We start from the raw sequence: 25,127 nt of genomic DNA, 5'->3' as shown, positions 1-25,127 counted from the left end.
CTTCAATATAGAGTAATCAAGTATTTATTCTCTTATCCTGGATGACATGAGGAATGAAAAAACAGTTAAGTGTAAAATCTAATGGTCATTCAGTAAATGTATAACATCAGAGAATCAAAACTTATCTATTAGTCCTGTTATCCAAATATTTGCCTATGAGGGTTTGTCCGAATTTTTAAAAACACGGTATCCTTCATATTTTCCAGAAAGGAGAACTGTGTATCTCATAGTTCTCTTCACTGGGCCTGGGGAAACATGGTTCTGTACTTCTGTAATCATATTGTGTATTATGTTGTCAGCCTGTGTGTGAGAAGTCAGTGTGCTCGGCTCATAGTGTAGCAAGAAATGAAGTCAGATGGTCAGGGGTAAACTTGTCCCTGAAGACTTAGCTTTACTTTGTTGCCTTCATGCTCTTTCCCTTCCCTCCCTTGTCTTCCTGCCTTTTTTTTTTTTTTTTTTAAGTCGAAAAGCTTCTGGTCTTTTAAAAATAGCTCAGATCTCCACCTTCTATCGAGCCAAGTAAAATAAAGTCTCAACCTGCCAAATCTTCAGAAATTATTGTAAAGATATCAGATGCACCATCTGAGAATAGAAAAATGCAAAATAGGAACTAATTTCTATGCCCCACCCCACATTTCTGTTATTCATTCACCAAAAAACCTATCTACTTCCATGCCCTCGAGATGGTACTTGCTAACATTTATTAAGCACTGCTCTCTGTTGCATGCTTTACCACATTATTTCACAGGACCTTTCCAGCAACCCTAGGGGCAGGTACTATCATTATAATCTTTTCAAAGAGAAGGATGAGAATGCAAGGAGCCTGTCCACAGCCACATAGCTGAGAATTGGCAGACACCAGGTCTGTGCCCAGGCTGGCTGAATACAGAATCTATATTCTTGACCCCCCGGGGAAAAAAACGGCCAAACACTGAACATACGTGTACCAGAGCTTGGGATGGCGGCTCACGGAATGATTTTTTCCATTGGTTGGAGTGTCTTTTGTTGCTGATTTACTCAACAGGAATTCTTGAAGCTTCTGCTTTACTTCTGTACTTGCCACTGCCCCTGAAACACACACATACAGACACAGATGTTGATTTGGGGCTCTGTTCTTTCAAGCCTCTGGAGCATTTAGCAAAAATTAAGAAGTAATACCACTGGTCACTGTATAGGAAGCTTCCTACTAAAAGAGAAACCAGAGTCTAAACGGGCTTTTGAGAATGGCACAGTAATGTTTTATAACTACTGCTCAAACCGCCAATTTTCAAAGGACCTTTGATAATTTCTTTAATTGCTTCTGCAGAATGGGGAGTCTCAAAATTAATACTATTTTTTTTCTTAAGGTTAAAGAAAATGAGGAATGAAACATTGTCTTTTAAAAATCAAGAGTCTTAGGGGACCATAGAAGTGATTGAACACAATACAGTCATCTTTCCTGAATTGCTAGTTTGAAAAACTCGTGTTTTAAAAAACTCTTTTGAGCATTAAGCATGTAAATATTGCTGACAGTTCCAGTTCAAGTCATCTGATTTTAAACCTTGCTACATCCTGATTTTGAACTGACCTCAGACAGGGGAATTATTTGGATCTGTCTCCCTCTTGTGGATAGTTTTTTTCAACAAATGTTCTGCCTTAAATCTTCCCAAAGTCTGGGTACTCAAAAACTAGATGGAGGCAAGGCTTGACTTACAGAGCAATTATTACTTGAGCAGGTGGAAGGTCTAGCGAGGAAATGAGGAGTAAGTCTATCATAAAACAATACAGCATGGCTAGGTTGCTTTCATGGAACCTTGTTTTTAAGGTTTGAAACAACAAAAATCAGTTATCTTTGCCAAACAATGCTCCGTTTGCTTCCTGAGGCGCTGTGCAGCCTGAATGCAGGGAGATGAGATGTGAATGTCAACGCTTTGTATTTGGGTCCCTAGTTTATTCTTTTAATTAAATGCAGCCAGTTTTGACAAGTTTCTTTTCTTTCTTTTTTTTTTTTCCGATAAGTTTAATTCACTCCTTATCAGGCTTTATTCTGAATGACATCAGCTAAACATGAGGGAAGAGATTGATCTTTTACCCTGGTGCCTCTTACTTTCTCGTCCTCTATCTTTGCCTCTGAGAGGAGGAAGCTGCTGTTCTCTGCGGTGCCTCTCTACTTCCTGTTCTTGCCTCTGCTGCTCCAGTTTCTGCTCCTTTTCTAGGAGTTCTTGTTGCTGTTTTATGGCTAGAAGTTCCTGTTGCAACTTGCGAGAAGAGAAAGACATGAGAGTGTGCAATTTCTTTAGGCTTCATTGTCATCACTGACCAAAATCAAACTGTTAGGAGCTTCTGGAACTTGTTTCTGTTTAGTTTACATTTTTTACTCACTTTTTTTTGTGAATTATTGAATCTAAAGACAAACAACTAATGCCATAAATGGACTTCAGTCATCAATAAGCAAATTTTTAGGTAGCTTCATTACCTGTGCCACCCCACCAAAAATCGTTACCAAATTTGCTCTACTCTTTAGTTCCCTGAGTAGCTTCTCTTTGTACACCTGAAATATATGCAATAGGCAAAGGCAAGAATGGCCTAGCAGTCTGTTCTACCATGCCCCTCCAATTATAAATAAACAACTGAAACCTTCATTTCCAATCCTGAGAAATGGTATGAAAAATAAACCAAAGGAAGGGTGAGAAATCAGTTAATTTGGCTGAAGTCTACCTGAAACAGAATGAATGTTAAAAATTTCAAAACCTGGGGCGCCTGGTTGGCTCCGTTGCTTAAGCATCTGCCTTCAGCTCAGGTCATGATCTCGGGGTCTGGGGATCAAGCCCGGAGTCGAGTTGGGCTTCCTGCTTAGTGGGGAGTCTGCTTCTCCCTCTGACCTCTGCTTGTGCTCTCTCTCTCTCTCTCTCTTTCTCTCCAATAAACAAATAAAATCTTTTAAAATTTTTCAAAACATTACAGAGAATGTTCTGATTAATGTAAGCTATACATCTGTAAAAGGCTTTCTCTCAATATAGCAGAAGCCTAGTTCATTCATCCAGTTTGTAAAAAACGTTCAAATTTGAGACTAATGGAAGTGATTTTGTTTTGACCAAACTACTGTCAGTATGTCTGAATCCCTTGACTTCACTTCCAAACAACGAGTAACATGAACATGAAGGATTCTTAATAACTCTGTTGACAAGTCCATTTATCCTCAGATGCAGAAGTAGATACCTACAAATAATAGTAAATGTGCTCACTGTGGAATAATTAAAGATTTTGAGTTCTACTTAGGCTCTGAGAATACTAGATATGAAATCTACTAGATATGAAACCTTACAAAACTACTCAAACACCTGGTTCCTCATACATAAGAGAAATAATCTCCATCACACATGTTCAGAATGCACATGAAATTTAGTTTGAAAGTTTGGACCATACTAATTTTAATTGTCATTACTATTTTTAGATCTCTATCCTAATAAAGTTGGTGTAATTTGCTATTTATATTAGATAGGTACCTAAAATTTATGCTGAAAAAGTGAGAGAAAAACCAAAAGGTTTGTGGAATAGCAACAGAGGCATTCTGGAGCAAAAGGAAGCCAACTCTGTATGCTAACCTGATAGCCTCACGTTTCCTAGAAGGATAAGGTTAGAAGCATTTCTAGTTATTCTTCATATTGAAATCTTTGGCATTTTGGCTTTGATGTATCAATCCCTTATTGGATGTTTTTAGATACTCCATTGTAAAAAAGAATTTATAACTGTACTTAAATCCTGCCTTAAGTATTAATTCTATACAGCTACAGGGATTGGTGGAATTGATTTAGTGCTTCAATCAAATTTAATCTATTTTAGGAATCTAGAAAAGCACACAATTTAATTCCCATAGTTATTATTCATTACTGAAGATTGCCAGAATGCCATTGAAAAAAAAGAGAAAGAAACAAAACATCAACCACCCAGTTTCAGATGTTCTGATATAGGACACGGGGAGGATGATGTGGTAGCTTTGATGGCAGATAAGGCAAGGCTACAAACCTTGGAACAACTGTCTACTGGCTGTGTGGTCTTGGGCAAGTTTCAGTATTTCTCTATGCCTCAGCTTACTAGGTAGAGAAATGGGATAATAGCATCAAACTCAACAGATGTTGATTATAGAAGCCAAAGATTCAAAATGCTACTATAAGTAAAGCTTCATGTACTGTTTCTTATAAACATAAAAGTCAAATGAATGTTAAAAGCATCAACTCTTAGCATAAAAAATGTTAAGTAAAATGAAACAAAAGATTTAAAAAGTAAAAGCTTCCTAAATTTAAAAGGCATTTTAAAGCAGGTCTTTGTTTCTGAGAAAACAGTTTATTACTTTGGAAAATCATTTCAAAACCTAAGTTTTCCTTTTAGCTATCTCAGAATCTTTTTTTCTGACAAGAGCCTCTGCTTTTCCTATATTTTCCAGATGTCAGTAAACTTCCTGTATTACTTTGTTTAAGCTAGAGTAACAATTAATTTCCTACTAGCTACTACTACTAAAGTGAAATATATTACTTTAAAATATTTTATATTGATCTTTACAATTACAAAAGGTATTAAACATAAATGAAAAGAAGTATTTAAACTTCTTCAGGGCAATATGAATCAGGTACCACAGCAAAATGAACTATACAGTTACTTTTAAAAGTATGGTGAAAAATATAAATTTTATTCATTCATCATTGTCATCCTAACACACCAAGAATGAATGGAAAAAGAAATCTAAACATTAATTCCTAACATTTTTTTCAAGGGTCAAATAATAATGCTTTAAAGTCATTCAAAAATAAGTCTATAAACTAAAGGAAGGTTTCCTATTCTACAAAATACAGCCATGACCTACTGGTTCCATATGAGACCCAACACAAAATTCTCACTCTTAGTTTTAAAACATCTTATAGATCAATAAATTGCAAGAGTTCTTTTAGTAAAGTTCAATAAAGAAGAAATTATAATGTTTTATATCAGATATCAAAGCTTTTTTTGGAAAAGAAGATAAAATTGGCCTTTCAGGCTAAGAAGTATCTTTCAAAAAAAAAAAAAAAAAGGACATGGGGGGAAGAAGGTAAAAGAAGCATTTTTACCTTCTGAGACGCTAAAATTAATGTGGTAAATTTTTATAATATTGACATAGATTAGTTATCTATATTAATCTGACACAAATGTGCTTGTATTTGATGTATGAGTAATAGATCAAGTGTCTAGAACTTGTAATTTATTGTATTATTAAATTAACATGTATTTACATCATTTTGAAGGACATAGGCATAAAAATGGAATTAAATTATAAATATTCGCTGCTTTATGTTACTGTCATAATAAATTCAAACTAAACATCTACTTAATCAGACCAAAATAGCTTTGTTTTAAATGTCTTTGTCAAGAATTTGAAGGACACTTCACAAATAAAGAGAAAGGGATATTTATCTCAATAATACAAGAAGAAATAGATACATAGATACATCTAAAATGACTTGACAACAAAACAGTCCATCATAAAAAATTCTGGGACACGGATATATTTCTCTTAGAATAATTTATGCAACTTGGCTCTAATTGTCAACTCCTCCCAAAATTATTTCATTAAATTCTTATCTGCAGTCTACTAAACTTCTCTAATAAATATTTAAAATATCTGCACCAGTTTCTTCATATATAATTCTCTTGAGCTTTTTATGTCATTATTTTAAATGTGTGCATTATGAGGACTTCTTCATGGTGAAAATTAGGATATATTCAGAACATTTACTTATATGGAGGTGAGTGGGGGGATGGGTAAAATAGGTGATGGGGATTAAGGAGTGTGCTTGTTGTGATGAGCACCAGGTGCTGTATGGAGCTGTTGAATCACTATGCTATACATCTGAAACTAATATTACATGTATGTTAACTAACTGGAATTTAAATAAAAACTTTTAAAAATCCACTTAAAAATCAAAACCAAAACAAGAAGGCTCTGTCTTTGTCATTTCTGGTAAATAGTTTATGAAGTTTTTTTAAAAAATATAAAACAGATCTTCCCAAGTTCATGGTTCTTGGTGGAGAATAGATGGGGCAAATGAACAAAATCACGTAGAAGACAAACTAAACAGATGTTGGGAAGTTACTATTCTCTACAATTGACGCTGTAAACTAATGGATGAGAATGGTAAAGGCCCCTCCAAGAGCAAAGCTGGTTTTTAGTCAGCATTCTTACTACTTACCCAAAGTACAATCACAATTTCCTCCAGGCCATACTTCCATGTCTTAATTGCTGTGAAACATCCCCCACCCCACCCCGCTCTGCACCACTGCAAGTGCTCTTCTTATGCCCATGTCCTGTAGCAGGCTTCCTGAGTGAAGAGCTGTCAGAGGCAAGGAAACATTTGCTACCTTGATGTGCTCCTGGAGCTGAGCCTGGTGCTGCCTTGTCAAGTTCTCATGCTGTTTCTGAAACTCTGCAATCAGGAGCTGCTTCTGGATTTGCTGCTGTTGCTGGATAAGAAGTAATTCTTGCTGCAGTTGCTTCTCACGGACAACAGGATCCACCACAGGCATCATCATCCTGAGGTCCGTCCTTAAGTCTAAAGGTGAGATGGGCTCTAGGCCCACAGGAACCTCTGACTTCACATCCACTAGAGAAACAGGAGAAAAAAAAAAAGGGTGGAGGGCACGGCAGAGGATAGGAAATTAGCACATTGATTTTGAAACAAAAAATAAAAGACATTAGATCCTACACACAAATTTTATGTCAACAAGTGTAGTCATTTTTTACAAGGATCATTAAAAGGTCTTTAGTGTATTAGTTTTGGTAAAATGGACTCTATGCTAATTTTACCCAGCAATACTCTTTTCATGAATCTTCTAAATTTCTCTTTTCAAAGAAATGAATCCCCCCCCCCAAAAAAATCCCCCCAAAACCACAGAGATGAACCCAATTATTTCCTGATATCAAAGTCCTTCATAAAACTTACTTTGCTGGATGACTTACACAAGTCAGGTCAACTTAGGACAAAAAGTGTTACTCTATTGAGGAAAAGATGCCAAGTTGTAATAGAGAACTTCTATCACAACTTAATTGCCATACTTGCAAACATGTTAGTTTGTAGTCAGAGTTAGAAGATATATTCTAAGATATATTCCTCAAGAATTAAGGAATTCCTTAAGAATTAAAGCTTTCAACCATGTATCTGCAGAGCTATTGGACAAATCTGCACACTAAAATGTTGAAAACGGGGGACACCTGGGTGGCTCAGCGGTTAGGCATCTGCCTTCAGCTCATGGCATGATCCCAGGGCCCGGGATTGAGTCCCACATCGGGCTCCCTGCGAGGAGCCTGCTTCTCCCTCTGCCTATGTCTGCCTCCTCTCTCTCTGTATCTCTCATGAATAAATAAATAAAATCTTAAAAAAAAAAATGTTGAAAATGGTGAGTAGATTAGTTAATCAACCACAACAATGGCACTAAGTCTAAACATGGAGTAAAAGTAGCCAAGTCTCCACGTTATGTTTTTTCAAAGATGATAATCTGCATTTCAGTTATCTAGTCCTAAAATGAGTAAGGCACAAAAATGGTGAGGAAGCTTAAAGCAAATCAAAACATTAGAGGAAGAAATATTGGATGAGAATAATTAAGTTGATAAGAATAAGATATTTAAATTTTAAAAAAATTAGATAATGTATATAAAATTCTCAGCACTACTTCTATTAGATAACTTGTAGGACAGTATAAACACAAAAGCTCATAGGTAAGGTATATGTGCAGTAACAACATGGGAGTTGTTAAATGGCGTAAGTGGGATAATCCATACCAAGTACCTACAACATATAGCACATTTCTCAATAAATGCTCTGGGTTTTTTTAATTATATCAAAATGGAATTTTTTTATGTGTTAAAATAAATCAACACTGTTTGGCTAACAAAGCAAAAATATTAAGAGCAAGTAAGCAAATAAAATTGTATGAGATTTCCATTTAATACTAGAAAATGAAAACAGAAAAACTTCTAGAAAAATGGAAAAAAATAAAATACAGGAATATAAATAATTTTTTAAATTTACCTTTACTAGTAAAGAAATGCAAATTTTAGGTGAAAATAAGATCTCATTTTCTAAGTATGAAATATCATCTATATGATTCATGTGTGCATATGTGTGTGTATATAATGTCTCATTGTGTAAGCATACGACCAAATATATAATTATATATTGTAAGTGGTACTACCAAATGGCTTAAAACTTCTGAAAAAAAATTGGGGATATGTCAGAAGAGGCATTAGATAATCTACCATTTGATTCAAGTTTGCCAACTCTAGGAATGTATCTTAAGAAGACAATAGTAACAGGAAAAGAAATAGTTCAATGTCATACTGTTTACTGAAGTATTATTTTGATTGAAATCATCAACTACAAGGAAATGTCTAAGTAAAGTATGTCACATCCATATAATAGAAAAGCACATAATCATTAAAAGTAAGGTTTATGGGAACACGAAGAATGCTATTACAATATTAAGGAAAAAACAGTAAGAAAAGTGACATATACCCTATGATAACTCTTTAAATAAATATAACTTAAGTCAACATACATTTATTGAGAATCTTAAATTCCAAAGCCTGATTTTAAATGAGGAAAGCAAAAAAGTAGGAAAGCAAAAAAGACAAAAATTCCAGCCCTTTTAGAGCATATATCCTAATGGGTTTTTAATTGTATTAGTCTCTGAATTCTTGTAGCAAAGGTTGGTGAGATACAGAACAGAAGATAGCTGTATTTGGGTTGGAAATAAGAATAATTTTCCCCTTCTTACTTTTCTGTATTTTTCCAAATTGCATCTAATGCTCTGACTACTACTGTAAGTAACTTAGATTTGCAAATTCCAGGTTGGGAACTACAAAGTTAATATTCCATGTGGATTTAAGAGCTATTTTCAGTACGTTGAGAAAGACTAACAGAAATCTTATCTGTAGAGGTTAAGGCTGCAAATACTAAATGAAACATTAATGTCCTTACTTATCACTTGAATTGCATGTGCGTACAAGGCATGTGGTGTGCACCTGTGGGTGGGGTGGGAGATGAGTTGGTATCAATCTTGGGTTGCTAACACTGGTCACTTTTCAATGTATTGATCAGAAGCTTGCATTGATGGTACTACATATGTCACTTTAATGAAAATGGTAAAACAACTTATCAATAAACCATAGTTTGGTGGATGGTGTCCTTTAAAGTAATGATATTTATGAAAATAGAGATAGTAATTATGACAAGTTTGGGATTAAACGAGCATGATGGCCTTTAACAGTTCTTAGTTGCAGTGTCTGATGCAGAACTTTCAATCAAGACTCTGGAGTAACATGAGATTTTGAGGATTAATTTATAGAGTTGGCATGGTCCCAATGAAAAGCAATGACTGTTAATGATGTATTTCATTTTTGCATTAAAAAGGCCAAACTACAGCCCCCAGTGTTTGCATGGAAATCCCAATAAACAAAGGTCAGAATTTAACCCTATAAAGTCAAAATATAGAATTTCAGGAGACCCTGGGGTCTCTTCTTGTTGGCATTCTTCATATCCATAAACTGTGAACATCAAATCCCTAAAAAAACCCCTCCCTACAAAACAAGATAAGGGTGAAAAAAGTCCCAGAACTCTCCAAAACAGCTATTGTAAACCTCAAAGGGTAATTTGACTTCTTAACCTGCTATCCCAACAGAAATGATTGTGTCTAACTGCTTGCCTTTGTTCAGAGACTAATCACTAAATTGTGAAAAATCACCCTCAACTTACAAAAACTGCTCTTGATTATAAATAATTGCCCAAGACTGAGAGAAAGCGGCAAGCAAGATCCCAGCCTTTCATCCAATTTATTCAGCAGCAATCCACATTCCATTTGTCTAGACTAAATATAGCAGCGTTTATACAAGAAATCAATAGTGCTTGCAGAGAGGAGAGGGAAGGCATGAATATTTCATCAAACTCAGAGAGAAATGGCAATCAGCAAACTGATGGTGCTGTGTAGGTCATCTTTGGCCTGCTGGATTAGTTCTGTTACTTGGACAATAGCTCATCTCTGGCTAATCATAATCATATCATAACCATTCTTTCTATTTTTAACATTAATTGCATTGTGGGTGACAAAGACTCATCGTATTCCAAAAGAAATGATGGATTTTTCTTACAGCGTCTGTGACAGGCTAATAAGCCTCCCCAGGAGCAATAACAGTAACACAAGACCAGGGCGGAGTTTCAACAAGTTATAGTCACTCTCATAGCACAGAATGTGAAAGAAAGGGCATTGTCCACAGCTGCTATATTATCATAATTAGAAATAATCAACTTACAAGAAAAAATTGACCACCAATTTTAACAATGAGGAAATGGAATCATCTCTATTCATAACATTTCTTGTCTAGGAACATGCAAATTCCTTACAAATTACTTAGAACAGGTGCCAGTGGTGCATAAATTAGAAAGAAGTTGATGCAACAAATTGTAGTTATTAGTAGCACTAGTTATAAACAAATGATGTTTTCTTAACAGATCTCAATTACTTTAGCTCAAGACCTCATAACTTTATTTGGACTTACTATGCTTGTCTGAGATTTCAACTACATGCCAACACATATATATGTTATATTTATATTATTATTCTAATACCAAATGCCCAGTCAGAACATTTCCAAATATATATCAACTAGTCTTAATTATCATTTTACAGAGCCCTGTTCATTCTTTCTCCAGTGTCTTTCTTAACTGCTTCTTTGATAGTTATTTCTTCTTCTGTTTAGCATTAATCAATTCATGCAATTTTGTTTTAGAAATAGTTTTTACTTTTAAATGAACATGGAAACAAAAAAGCTCCCATTTCAAAATAAAAATCTCAGATCACATAGATATGTATATTAACCACATTTATTTAAGTAACGGACATACCCTGTTGATAGTTGTAACTTAATTTCTTCGACAAGCATTTTTTAAAATATTTTTTAAAGTGTTAATTCAGGGATCCCTGGGTGGCGCAGCGGTTTGGCGCCTGCCTTTGGCCCAGGGCGCGATCCTGGAGACCCGGGATCGAATCCCACATCAGGCTCCCGGTGTATGGAGCCTGCTTCTCCCTCTGCCTGTGTCTCTGCCTCTCTCTCTCTCTGTGACTATCATAAATAAATAAAAAAAAATAAATAAATAAAGTGTTAATTCAGAGTTCAAAGGATAATCTAGCAGCCATAGTGTTTAATTCTTCACTTTAGATACTGTTATTTATAGCACAGGTAAGTAAGAAGAATTTTCTATTTTCAAAACCAGAAATCTTTGGTTGCTCTTAGCTAATTTACAAACAAGAATCTATTCTAAGACTGTTTTAAGTGAACAATTTGCAAACCCCATGGATAGAAAAATTCTAAGAAGGCACAATTTTGACCATTTACAGCTATCATAACTATGGCTGAAGACTGTTAATGCAGATCCTCTGAAAGGAGATCTCAAAGCAGTAGAGTGCAAACTAGAGGTTTTCACAAAAGATTGGTATAGGTACCATCCCACCACCAATTTGTATGCATCAACTCACCTAACAATCAAAACCTGAAAAATGCAATAAAAACTAGGACCATATTTATCTCAGTTAATATTCATAGTTACCACAGCTGTAACTCAGGGTGTAGTAGCATCACCAATGCTGCCCAGAGCCAGTTTATGTGGAAACTAAGTTGTTTATACCAAGGAAATGGTTGTCCACAACCACTGGCAAGGGGACATATGAACTACAATCGCTAGACCTGGGGAGAAACAAATGTTGCTCTGATTGTCTGATCAGCTAACGTAAGTAGTTTTCATTGTGAGCCTTCTTGAACAGAAACTGAAGAGGCCTTGGGGATGGGTAGACGACAATTCATAAGTAGCACATCATAGTCTGCTCTAACTATAGCACTGCATGTCAATCGCATCTTGAGCAATCTAAGGAATTTGCCCTTCAATGGGGGACAGATTTTACCTTCACTGCCACTTCGTTGTCATTGGTTATTTTGATAGCTGGAGAGAGTTTTTCAGGTAGAATCCATGGGCTTGGGGAAATAAATAGAAGAACTCAAGTCTTTTTCTTCCCTCAGCTCCATGAACTTGATTTAAACCCATTTCAGTCACCTCGTTATTTCCTTTTCTGAAATCCTGCTACCACCTCTCACCCCCTTCTAAGAATGTTTTGGAACTACACACATACAATTACGTATTTTCATTTACATTTTTACTCCTTATAACCTGTTGGTTATACTGGAACAAAAAGCTATTGGAGGACAGGGCATGCCTGATGCTTGTATCTTGTTTCTCTAGGCTTTTGTCTCAATAACTACATAGCTGTACAAATTCTTTAGATATACTATCTAAATAAAGTATCAGAGACTATTTAGTACTGTATGTATCTAGAACAACATTGTAGTCATTGCTATTATGTATCATCAGGTTGATATATCATTTTTCATTAATTTCTTTATTCAGCAAATATTTGTAAAGCCCTATTAAATAACAAAAAAGCTTTTAGTCAACAAGGGAAGTCAGGAAAGCCTTCAGAGAACTCATATTTTGCTGCAGAAGATCAACCCATAAACTTATGTAGAAAACATGATACATGAAAGGCAATGATGTTGCTGTTCTAGAATCCTACACGGGCCTTCTTCTATTTTCTCACCAGGACTCTCCGTGATGATCCCTTCCATTTCCAGGACTGTATTTGCTTTGTTGAGGGTAACAATTCTAGCTCCATCCTAAACATCTATTCCAAACTTGCAACCCATATGTATAACTACTACTGGCACTCTCCATTTAGCTGTCTTAGACTACTCGTTCCCCAGTACCTCTGGTCTCAATTATTGCAGCGAGAGAACACTGAAGTGGTATCTGACTCCTCTCTCTCCCTTTTATCACCCATATCTAATTGACAGAAATCATCTTTTCCACTCTCAAATCCTTTTTGAATTCACGAAGACCTCACCACCACCACTGATTGTTTTACTGAAGCAGTCATCTGTCACTTTCCAGGCTAAAAAATCCATCAGTGGACACCAGTCTTTAACATGGCTGGCCTGTCCCCGTCTGGTATGCTTTCAGCCTGTGTTTCTAGCCTCAACACCACCTACTCTCCCTTCAGTTAAGTCACATTGATCTTGCAGCTCCTCAACACTCCATGCTTTCACCTACATTTCAGAGATACCTCATACATGTCATTGCTTTCTAAAACCCAATCCCACCCCATTTTTCTAGGCTGATTCTTACTTAACCTTCATATAATAAAAATGATTTGATGCAGGAGGTCTTTCCAAGTCTTACTGCATTTACCTATTAAATTCTGCAATTCCTTTCATAAATTTGTTTGTCTGCCTTCACTATTATCCTAAGTTCCATGAGAGGAGGGACCGTATTTTCAGTGTCTAGTATAGCATGAACACAGAGTAATGCCTTCATGCATACCTAGAATGAATGAAAGAATAACTTAATAATTGACAGAAGAATCATATAGGAGGAATAAATGAATAAATGACCGAAGAATCATATGGGAATAAAATTAGAAATATATGTGCACAGATGCACACATATACACATGGCATTAAAATCCTAAAGCAATTACTTTCTAGGTCCTTTTGACCTGACCACTTGAATTTCAGATAAATATTATTCAACTGCTTAAATTATTGATAACTGAGTAAGTTTCTGGCAATAGTGAATAAGTATTTGGGGGGAAAAATGATCTCAAATATTTTCTTATCTATTATGTTATTTCACATTTCCCAGATCTCAATGTACCCTGAAAACTCAGTGTACTGACAGGTGACAACCACCAAAGTAGGGTGGAAAGACTCAAATAAAATTTACCCATCCATGCTGTTTTCTCAGTGGGGATCACCAAGAACAGGTCACAGTACAGAATGATCTAAACAATAAGGCCTAATTTATAAATGATCATCCCATGTTATATTATCAGAAAATCAGGCCAGAATGGTAAGCTAAGAATTTTTTCGTCTCTAATTTGAAAAATGGAGAATTAGATTAATATATGTAAATAGAAAAGAATGGAGCCTCCCAAAGTTAATTTAATCAAAATTCTTTAACTTTTTATCTAAAATAACCAATAATTGATTTTAAAAATATAGAATACCCCTTAGTGAAGGCTTTTCATTGAAATGTGTAGTGTCACTTTTGTCTTGGAAAGCACATTTTCTCTGAAAAAATAAATTAATAAATTTGAGTAAACTAATGAATTAAGTAACATCAAACATGGGATAAGAGAAAAACAGGTAATATATCCTCAGTCTGATGACAAAACTGCCCAAATATCATTTTAGTAATACAAATATTCCTAGCTGATTTTCCACTGTTTCTACTTATGACAGCATCATCATGAAATAAAAAAGAATTAGGAAATTATCAAACACGAAAAGAATAATTTTTATAACAAGAATTATTTAAATTGATTAGTCCGGAAATATAATTCTCCCTCAAAGTGATTTTGTTCAAGTTATACATGTCTTTAGTTTCTTCGAGTACACTAATACATGGCATAAATGAAAAGAAAATAAATGCAAGAAGCAATCTGGGCTTTGATTTACTATTCTCTTATTTCCCAGGGGTCTGAGCAGGAAACAAAAATAACCACAAATGACTAAAATTTCAGTAGGCCTTGAAATATCAACATTTAAGTTAAAGAAAGCTAACTTTTTAATCAAAGCCTTACTATTTTGATTTACTTAATTCAAATTCCCTCTCTGCAAATATGCTTTTGAATTAAGCAGTCATAACAAACCATAACACAAACATGAATTGCCAACTCATTTGTAATACCCACTTAGTTCTAAACTATTGCAGTGTTTGCTAGTTCCTCACTATTTGAGAACTGAGTAAAAGCTTCATTGAGCTTCTTGCATGATGGAAACAAGATCAAGCCAATTTCTGCAACTTCCAGGTAATAGGAGCTAAGAACCTAATCCATATTATTTTGTAATCTGAGATAAAAATTTAACCTGACATAATATTACCTGCGAATGACACCTTCGGCAGATGAGAAATTTTAGTCTTAAAATAGAAAATATAAATATTAATCCCCAGAAGTTATTTATATAGCCTCATATAACAACTCATCACCTGGGACAAACAAAGTGGTTTTTACAAGGAAGGGGGGGACAAACTGTTTCCTTCATGTATTTTGTTCCTAAAACTTGTATGTTCTTCTAGGTTACATATAATTACTAAATTATTACTATTTGCAAATGGCTAACAATACTTTATTCTAATTATGAAAACCTAGTATTTATAGTAGCAGATTCCCTTCTGACTCCACATTCTAGTCCATCATCTGAAATGTAAAATAAGTTTAATAAGTTTCAGTTGAATGAATGCTGATTGGCCAAACAGCTCTCTCAGCAGATACACGTCTGTAACAACATTCTTCATGTCCCAAATACCTTTGTTTATTCAGCAAATATAATTTTCCAAAGAATGTGTTCCCACTCTTCTAACAGGAACTGTTGTTTGTGGAAGTATGTAACTGTGTTCTTTCTTGATAGGAGAAAAAGAGCTTTTATTGGTTCTTGCATTCTGCCAGGAAAATTACCTTTCACCAGTAAAAAATATTTCAATCTTTTCTGAGAGTTTCAATGCTTAATATATTCAAAATAACAGCATGAATTAAAAGGTGCAGGCAAGTACAAGGAGAGAAAGAGCAGAGATGCCAGGCATGAAGCTTCCCTTGCTTCCTCTTTGAGATTTCCTTTCTGCCCACTAATCTTCAATGCTGCAAAATGGGAAGAGGATTTCAACCAATGCACTTTTTTTTTCCTTGTCCAGGTCTGGGCTATACATTAAGTTCTCAGGAAATATTCATTACAGGGGCACCTGAGTGGCTCAGTAGTTGGTCTGCCTTTGGCTCAGGTCGTGATCCTGGGGTCCCGGAATCGAGTCCCACATCAGGCTCCCTGCCGGGAGCCTACTTCTCCCTCTGCCTATGTCTCTGCCTCTGAGAGAGGCAGAGTGTCTCTCAGGTATAAATAAATACAATCTTAAAAAAAAAAATCTTCATTACAAAATGAAAAGTCTTCAGTCCCACTAAAACCTTCTAATACAGGATTGCACTGGCTTTAAAAACCTTTCTTTAAACAGCTGGACACTTCCTTCATATAAAACCTTCTGAATAGCCCCAACATAAAAAAACAGCACAACTCTTCAGGAGGAACCCATGTCTCACCCACTAGCTTCCGCTCTGCTCCTTCCCCTGGGAATCCAGACTCCATGGAATTCAGTTGAAAATCACTGTTGTAACTGCATTATTTCTTTATTTGCTAAATTCAAATCAGAAGCAAATTACATTACTGCTCTTTCAAAGAACATGCATTACTGTTTTATGGAATTATGGGAATTTGGAATTTTTGAATTGGAAATAATAAAGTTTCACTTTGTACATAAAATTTGGGGGGAAAAGTAAATGTTAAAAAATAAAAAATTCATCTAACGTTGCATAATTTCAAATCTAGCCAGACAAATGCATTGGCACCTGTGTTTATGTTATTGCCACATGGTGGCACCACTTTTGCTCATAAGTAGAAATACCCACTATCCTTTGTCAGGAAGCACTTTGAATATGTGAGTTTTAAAATAATTATGCAAGCTTGGAATTATGCAAAGTTTTCAGGGCTTGAGCATTCTAATAAAATGTGACTTCCCTATGCCGGTTCCAAATTTGGCTTTCTAAACTTGGTTAAGAACAAAGATACCATAATGTTAGTCAGTCTGGAGAGTTGCTTTCTTTTAATTTAAATTATGAAGCCAACACCAATACCAGTGCTCATTACGTGCCAAACACTGTTCTGAATGTTTTATAAAATAGATGTTAATTCATTTATTCTTTTGTACAATACTATATGAGGTTGGACTATCTGGTTACCTATGAGGTAGACATGATCATGATCCTTGTTCACAGATGAGGGAAATGGATGCCAGAGAGGAACTTGGGCAAAGTTACACAGCTACTAAGTGTACAACAGAAATAAAAACAGACACCATTCAGTTCTAGAGTCCATGATCTTAGCCACTCCTCTTATTCATGAGTTCTACAAAACAGGTATCCAGTTTAATTTCTATGCAGTTCAGGTTGGCGCATACCTTGATATAAACAAGACTGAAGAGTTTTTTGTTAAAACAATATTACATATTTTTTTCTTTTAGAGGTAGAGAACCACTGTAATTGCCAATACATACAATAGAGAGATTTGTAGTAGAACACATTCCGGCATATTTTGACACATTTGTGTATTTTCAGGTGAGTTCAAAGCATCTTTCTTAACACCTGTGTTTCGATGCTTTTTTTAAGAAACATGTCTGTATTTAGGAAGTGCAAATTTGGTATTTCATTCTTTTAGCTATAGAAAACTCTGTTGAGTCTAGACAATTTTTTTGAAATTCATTTTACTTTCCATTTTGAATCCACTAACTTACAGGTAAAGACTGCCTATTAACTAAGTTATCTTTAGTACTTGATTACTAAATCCCATTGGATTGTATCAGAGGTGGAGGTACTGACTCATAATTAACTGTAAATAGTGTTAATGAGATTTAAATGTGTTCATAAATTTTTAGATTACTTTTTTAATTGAAGAAAGTAAGTAGTAACAAAAAGGAAGAGGCAGCTGTTTTTTGACAGTGTGAGAAAAGATTTGACAGGATAGACTGTGGTGGTTTATTTTTTTCTGATTTCAGAGCTTTTTTGGTGTATGATTCTCTGTGCATTATGAGGGATGATCTCTAGCCATTAAGGCACAACTTTGGAGATAAGCAGAAGGGTCTACCTCAAAGAAGGCCATGAGGTTATCAGAAAAATCGGATTAAAAAATATATATATAAATAAATATATCTGTTTCTGTACATTAATTAAAGATCTTCATAATCTAGCATAAGAAAATGTAATAATTTTTCTCTACAGTTTCTATTTAATTAGATGTCATTAAAACTTCTATTTCTGGTAGAACTCATAGTATCTGTTTATAGGAATGGCCTGTATTCAGAGAACTGTCAACATTACAGAATGCCTCTTAATATTTTAAGCACAGCTGTGAGATGATTAGTCTACAACTTGAAGTGGTATGCTTGGTACAAACAAAGTATAAGAAAGAAGTTATTTAAAGTATTAAAAAGAAACAGGATTCTATAGAGCAAGGGTCAGGAAACTATGGCCCATGGGCCAAACCCAGACAGCCCCGTTTTGTTTTGTTTTGTTTTTTAAACCACCTATGACCCAAGAATGACTTTCACATTCTTGTATGGTTAAAAAAAGAAAAGATATGAAAATTATTTGGAATTCAAACTCCAGGGTTCACAAATAAAGTTTTATTGTAATACATTCATTCTTATTCATTTATGTACTGTCTATGCCTGCTTTTACACTAAAAAGTCAAGAGTTGAGTGCCACAGAGGAGCATGGCCTAAAATATTTACTACCTGCCCCTGACAGAAAATGTCTGTCAAATTGACTGCAGAGGCACTTTTTTATTTTCACATAGTGATGTTTTCCTGTGATAATTAAATTTTTAAGCTGCCTCTCTATTCTCTATCCTACATAATTAGGAAGCAGAATACACTGACAAGGAAAACACCACGTAAAGAAGCTCTTGGAATTTTCATTGGATTGATATATTAATTTTAGGCTTTGTTGCCTGTTTTTTGCATTTTGCAGTTAACTGGAAAACAAAAACAAAAATATAAAGAAGCATGATGGCATTTTTAAGTGAGCAATGTGTGCTGAGCACTAGTTATAAATTTTGCATGAATTTTTTTCATTTCATACAGCAGCCTATTATCCCCATTTTATAGGTGACTTAAAGGTTAAGTTAATTTCTTGTAAGGTCACATATATAACATCTTTTTTTAAGGTGAATTGCTTACTTAAATTCATGGTAAATATTAATTTAGAATGATGTTAAATGAAAGTCACTTTACCATATTCCACACTAAACAATTCAGGTAGGTTTTCCTTCTAATTTATCTCTTTCCATGAAGCAGAGATAACTAGAACAAATATTTGCTCAATTGAAACTTCCTTTAATAAAATAAAGAACACAGACTGCACCCATCTGTGTAGCAGTTGCTATCTAATTACATATATATATGTATTCAAAGACCAGTACATTTTATAGAAATCAACATTTGAATGAGTTTAAGAAAGGAATGTTTAGAAATTACAGGATATTGTCTTTATTTGACATTAAAATTTTTGTTAATAATGTGTGGGCTGATTTAGTTTATACTGAATATTTTAAAACCTTGAGGTTTTAAAGAAACATCACATGTACCTCAAAGCTACAGTAATACTACTACAAGGTTGACTATTATGCCCTAGTGATAGATCTGTAGCCAAACCACTAAAGAAATTTGGTGCCTCAAACAAAATAGCCCTAGTAGTTAGCATTGTAAGAGAAAAAAAAAAAAAAAAGTATGGAAAAAAATAGTTACCCGAATGTTCTTCCAGATATTAATGTAATTTTAAATTAATGTAACCCAAGATCATAGGAAATACATTGCTAATCATAGAGCTTAGCAAAGCCATTCTGAATCCAATGGTTTCAATTTTATTTTCCACAGAATTCATAACATAATGTAGATCAGACTGGTAGAGGAGATTCAGCAGCTTGAGAACTCATTTGTTAAGCAAAAATTTAAGTTCTAGTTTAAAAAAATGTTTTAAATCAATGGTTTGGAATTTTTAATCCTTGAAAGAAATTGTAAGAAGTAAATATTACCTCAGTGAAACAAAAGAAGTAAGAGAACAAAAAATAGATGCAGTTTTTATTTATCCTAAGAGAAATGTACTTGTAGAGGGGTCACTTTCCCTGCCGGGTAGGGAGAGAAGGAAGGAGCTAGAACCCCACGTGATTCCTTAGGTCAGTAAGGAAATTCAACCTGCTGAGTTAGGCATGTGTCTGTTCAATCGATGTAGGCTATTCAGCTGGGTTTATTCATCTCAAGGTAAAGTTGGCAGGAGGCAGGATTCAGTCAAAGCCAAGGTTCAGAAATTTCTGGGCATGTCTGGAGCAGGTGGGACTGGCACAGCAGATGTCCATTTGCATAAAAGACTAAGGCACCTCCTAAGAAAAACTCATCTTCAGAAAAGAGGAAGCCAGGCCTGACACACTTGACCTGATAACCAAGCCTCGGGGCCTGAGGGGTTCTGATTGTGAACACACAGTGCCATCCCTTCTTGTGCATCCTCCCTTCCATGTCCCAGGGTACAAACCTCATGTCCATCTTTAATGCTATTCTGAAAATACTTTCCCCAAACTCGCTAGTCAGATCACATTGTTAAAAACATGTCTGTGTTTTACCTGATTCTCTCACTCATGGGATCCTGTCGTTTTAGAGAATAAATAAATGTATAAAGTATTCCATCATTCTTCTTTTCATCCCTGGCTCATGTGCAATATCTTGCCAAAGGCTAGAATAGAAGCAGAACATGGCAGAAAGAGGTCTGAGTCTCCAGTTCTAATCTTGGATCACTCTATTTCTGTGGGCCTTTGGTTCCTCATGTAGAAAACAAATCAAGCAAAGAGGTTGCAGTGATGATTCTCAAGCTTCTTTCTAGTGCCAAAGCTATTCTCTCCACCACTAAATTATATAGAGTATATGTTAGTCTCTATCAGAAAGTCTATCTCATGAGGGAGGCAATTACTGTTGGCCTTCACTGACCTCCTGGGTAGATCAATAACCAGCAGAGCAGTTCTGCCCAGAGAAAGGAAAGGGTTCTTAGGAGAGAAAGAGACGAGCTCCTCCCAAACAGGAGAAAATGACAGAGAACGGAAAATAGAAACTCTTTAGAAAAGGTTTATCTAATTAAAAATTACCCGAGGGCAGGCTGTGCCTGAGATACAAAACCCAATTATGGTCAAAATTGTTTTATTCCTTGATTGTGGTGTTTGGCGACTTTTCCTCCAAGCTTCCCTTGTACATAGCAAAATATTACTTTCCATTTTTTGTTTCAGTGAAAACATAACTTCTTCTACAAGAGTTGTTTCTCAGTGGGGTGTAAGGAACAAAAAATACTTATATTTTGTAATTCATTACTTACAAGAATAAATATTTTCCTTACTTACAAGTGCTACTATAGAGCAATACGATACCCAACTTGAGAAAAATCAGATATATTGTTCTGATTCTATGAAATGTGATGGCTCAAATTGAAGGCACTCACATTGCTTAATAAAGTCAGAGTACTGCCAGTAATTAGGAATAAAAAAAACCAACTAAAGTTGAAAATAAAACTGAAAAAAATTACCCACCATTTAAATATCTTAGAATTTCCTTCTTTGGTTGACATGAGAAGATAACATTACTTACCAAGTCTCACTGAAGTAAAATTAAAGGCTCATCACCAGTTTATTTTTGTTATTTCAGTGCATTTAGAGATGAACTAAATCTTTTTTTTTTAGCTAAAAAATCCCCCCCCCCCCCCCCCCCCCCCCCCCCCCCCCCCCCCCCCCAAGCACCCTATACTGTCCAAAGCATTTGGTCCTGTTTAATAGCTAAAAACTCTTTTTTCCCACCTCTCTCTAGTTTGGCTCCAAGTCAATGCTGTTTTTCTCATTCCAACTGTTTTGGACATATGCTGGCCCAACTAACAATGGTAAACACAGCAAGCTGTCTCTGATATGGTGCTGATTAAGTCATCTTGTGAGCAAGCAGAGTTTGGATGTTAAGATGCTAAGAAAGAAATTACTTTCAGAAATTCTCCTCCCTTTGAAAAATATTTAGATTCTCAATTTTAAATTATATGATAAACAAACCATGGGATACTTTAAAAAATACTCATTCAATGTTGGCTTAAGCATTTGAGATACAAAGAAAACTAAGACATAATCCTTACATTCATAGATTTTACAGTTTAAAAGGATAAGGGCAACAAGAATGGGGAACAGTGGAACCCAAAGATGAGCTTAAAAATAAGATAATGTCATTTGCTATGTGTTATAGGAAAAGAAGGTATGAAATTAAAATTTAGAATATCTTGAATTGTATTTTAATATCCTATTAGTAAAATATTAGAATAAAAGTAATACCTTAACCAAAAGAATTAGGAACAAAGACCCAACAAACATCATAAGCATATGGTACAACTAACTGAAAGGAATATAAATATTGTAGTGCATGTAAGTGTTATTCAGAATGAAAATAATGATTTTTAAAAATTAGCATCTTAGATTCCGTTTTTGTACATTAGAATTGAGCGCTATTTTTCACTTAGCTTAAATTGCTATATGACAACTTCCCCACATTATGCAAATAGAATATATAAAGCCAAATTGTAAAATAAAGCCAGGAATATAAATCTTCTTTAAAAATGCATATATCATATGTTGGGGCCCCTGGGTGGCTCAACTGGTTAAGGATCCAACTCTTGGTTTCGGCTCAGGTCATGATCTCAAGGTTGTGAGATTGAGCCCTACCTCGGGTTTTATGCCGAGCAAGTAGCCTGCTTAGGATTCTCTCTCTCTACTCCTGACCACCCCCACCCTCTAATAAAAAAATAACAATAATAACAATGCATAAGTCTTTGGAAGCCTATGAGGAATAGGCAACTCAAAAAAGAACAACTTCAAACTTGAGAAAATTATGATATCTCATGCACTGATCAATAAAGCTCTCTCCAAGTTACTGCTATCCATAATTTGACAGCTACAAAAGCAAGGCAGATTAATTTATTTATGATCATGGATAATTTTTCATTTGTAGACTTACAACTTAACTCAGTTTTCTAATTTCTGAACTGTATGGGCCTGAACATAGGAAGGTGAGGACTTGTTGCTCTCAAAAGATTTATAGTTTAAGCAGGGTGAGAATCTAATGGCAGAGAAGTGAGAAGATGTACGAAAGGTAGAGAATATGACAAAGGCTACACTATCTGAAAAATCATTAGTGATGCTGATAGGTGGTGTTTTTTGAAAGTTTTCTCTAAGAAAGGTATTTTTTTAAAGATTTTTATTTAATTATTTGACAGAAAGAGAGAGAGCATGAGTGTGATCACAAGCAGGCAGAGCAACAGGGAAGAAGCAGGTTCCCCGCCCAGCTGGAAGCCCAACTCGGGGCTTGAACCTAGGACTCCAGGATCATGACCTAAGCCGAAGGCAAATGCTTAACTGACTGAGCCACTTAGGAGCCCCTAAGAAAGATACTGTGCTAATAAGCACTTTACATTAGGAAATCACAGAAAGGAGAAAAAGTTATTCTGTCTGCAGGGGTCATAAGAAAGGCTTCTGAGTACAAAATATTAGAGGATAGAGGATGGGGAAACAATTAGAAAGCTAGCAGCAACAAAAGAATATACCACAAGGTAACCACTTAATTATTAGGGCTACCCAACAGATAATAGAAAGAAAGGGATGATGCATTTAAGAGACATCTTCAAGTATAGTTAGCAAGATTTGAAGATCAACTGGAAAAAACAAGTAGGAATTATTTGTATAACATTACTGGCATATTTAAATTATAGTAACAATGTTATGGCAATATTGAAATTTTTATTAATTTCAAACCAAGAGCAAAACACATAGGATTTTTTTACTTAAAGGAGCAAAATCTTTTTTTTCTCTCTCTCTTTTTAAAGATTTGTATTTATTTATTCATGAGAGACATGCACAGAGAGAGAGAAAGAGAGAGAGGCAGAGACATAGGCAGAGGGACAAGCAGGCTCCATGCAGGAAGCCCAATCCTGGGACCCGGGAACCACGCCCTGAGTCAAAGCAAACGCCCAACTGCTAAGCCAGCCAGGCGTCCCAGAGCAAAATCTTTTGACAGCAAAAATGGGAACATATAAATGACAGTAAACTATTTTCTTAGTCACAAAAATTTCCTAACTGTATGAAGCCACTTTCCTAACTGTACAAAGCCACACAATATATTTAGAAATTCTTGGAAACTTTTGGTCAGTAAGTACAACCAGACTAAACAAAAGTTCAGTAAAACATGAGCTACATCAAAAAAGAATGAAATTCTTTTTTTTAAAGAATAAAATTCTTAAAAGAATTGTGACACTTGTACGTGACATTATGGATAATTTTGGAAAGAAATCAAAGGAGATCTAAATGAATGGAAATACATCCATGTTTATTGATTAAAAGGTTTAATATTACTAAGAAAGCAATACTCTCCAAATTGATTCATAGATTCAATGCAATCCCTATCAAATTCCCAGGTTTGTTTTGTTTGTTTGCAGGAATTGACAATCTGATCTTAAAATTCATATAGAAATGGAAACGAATAGCATAGCAGAAATAATCTTGAAAAGAGAAAACAGTGCAGAGGACTCACACTTTCTGATCTACAAAACTACAATAATCAAGACAGCGAAGCATTGGCACAAGGACAGATGTATCAACCAATGAAAGAAAGTCTAGACACAAAGCCTTACATTTATGGTCAACTGTTTTTTGACAAGGGTGTTAAGCCAATTTATAATACAAAAATAATCTTTTCAACAAATGATGCTGGAACAATGCAATACTTAGACACACAAAAAATGAAGTTGGAATCTTACCTCCCACTATACACAAAAAATAAACTCAAAACTATAAAGCTCTTTAGAAGACAACATAAAAGTAGAGCTTTGTGACTTGAATCTTTGACTTGAATTAAGCAGTAGTTTCTTAAATAGCAAAATCAAAAGCACAAATGAAAAAATTAGATAAATCGTTCTACCTCAAAATTAAAACGTCTGTGCTAAAAATAACAACATCTTTGGAATGGAAGACCATATTCACAAATCATATATCTGATAAGGTCTAGTATCCAGAATATATCAAATCTGGAAGAGTTTAAACTCAACACTACAAATACAAATGACCCCATTTTAAAAATAGACAAAATACTTGATAAGGCAGTTCTTCAGAAAAGAGATAAAAATGATCAATAAGCACTTGAAAAGATACTTTGTATCATTAGTCTTCAGGACAATACCACCTCATGCCTACTAGAATGGTTGTAATAAATATGATAGGTTATAACAAGTATTGACAAGCCCTTATGACCCAGGTGTTCCATTCCTATGTATATATACCAAGAGAAATAAAAACACATCCACATAAAAACTTGTAAATGGAAGTTCTTTTTTTAAGATTTTATTTATTTATTCATGAGAGACAG

At 35.0% G+C, this 25,127-nt stretch overlaps 1 protein-coding gene across 28 annotated transcripts in view; it reads right to left on the bottom strand.

Annotated features, from left to right (window-relative positions):
- Window positions 1-25,127, bottom strand: part of HDAC9 (histone deacetylase 9) — a 911,202-nt gene that overhangs the window by 425,606 nt on the left and 460,469 nt on the right. For 13 of the 28 annotated variants that reach the window (XM_038557033.1, XM_038557034.1, XM_038557035.1 and 10 more), the window contains 3 exons: window positions 6,370-6,611; window positions 2,072-2,237; window positions 942-1,068 (listed from right to left, as the gene is read on the bottom strand). In XM_038557033.1, the coding sequence (XP_038412961.1) occupies window positions 942-1,068; window positions 2,072-2,237; window positions 6,370-6,611 (535 nt within the window). Of the gene's footprint in view, window positions 1-941; window positions 1,069-2,071; window positions 2,238-6,369; window positions 6,612-20,320; window positions 20,431-25,127 lie in introns of all 28 variants that reach the window. The other 15 variants (XM_038557029.1, XM_038557048.1, XM_038557052.1 and 12 more) reach the window with 7 other exon arrangements.

The sequence above is a fragment of the Canis lupus genome, chromosome 14 (genome assembly GCF_011100685.1).
Source record: "Canis lupus familiaris isolate Mischka breed German Shepherd chromosome 14, alternate assembly UU_Cfam_GSD_1.0, whole genome shotgun sequence".
NCBI lineage: Eukaryota > Metazoa > Chordata > Mammalia > Carnivora > Canidae > Canis > Canis lupus.
The sequence above is the reverse complement of the archived record's forward strand: the minus strand, read 5'-3'. Positions and strand labels throughout refer to the sequence as shown.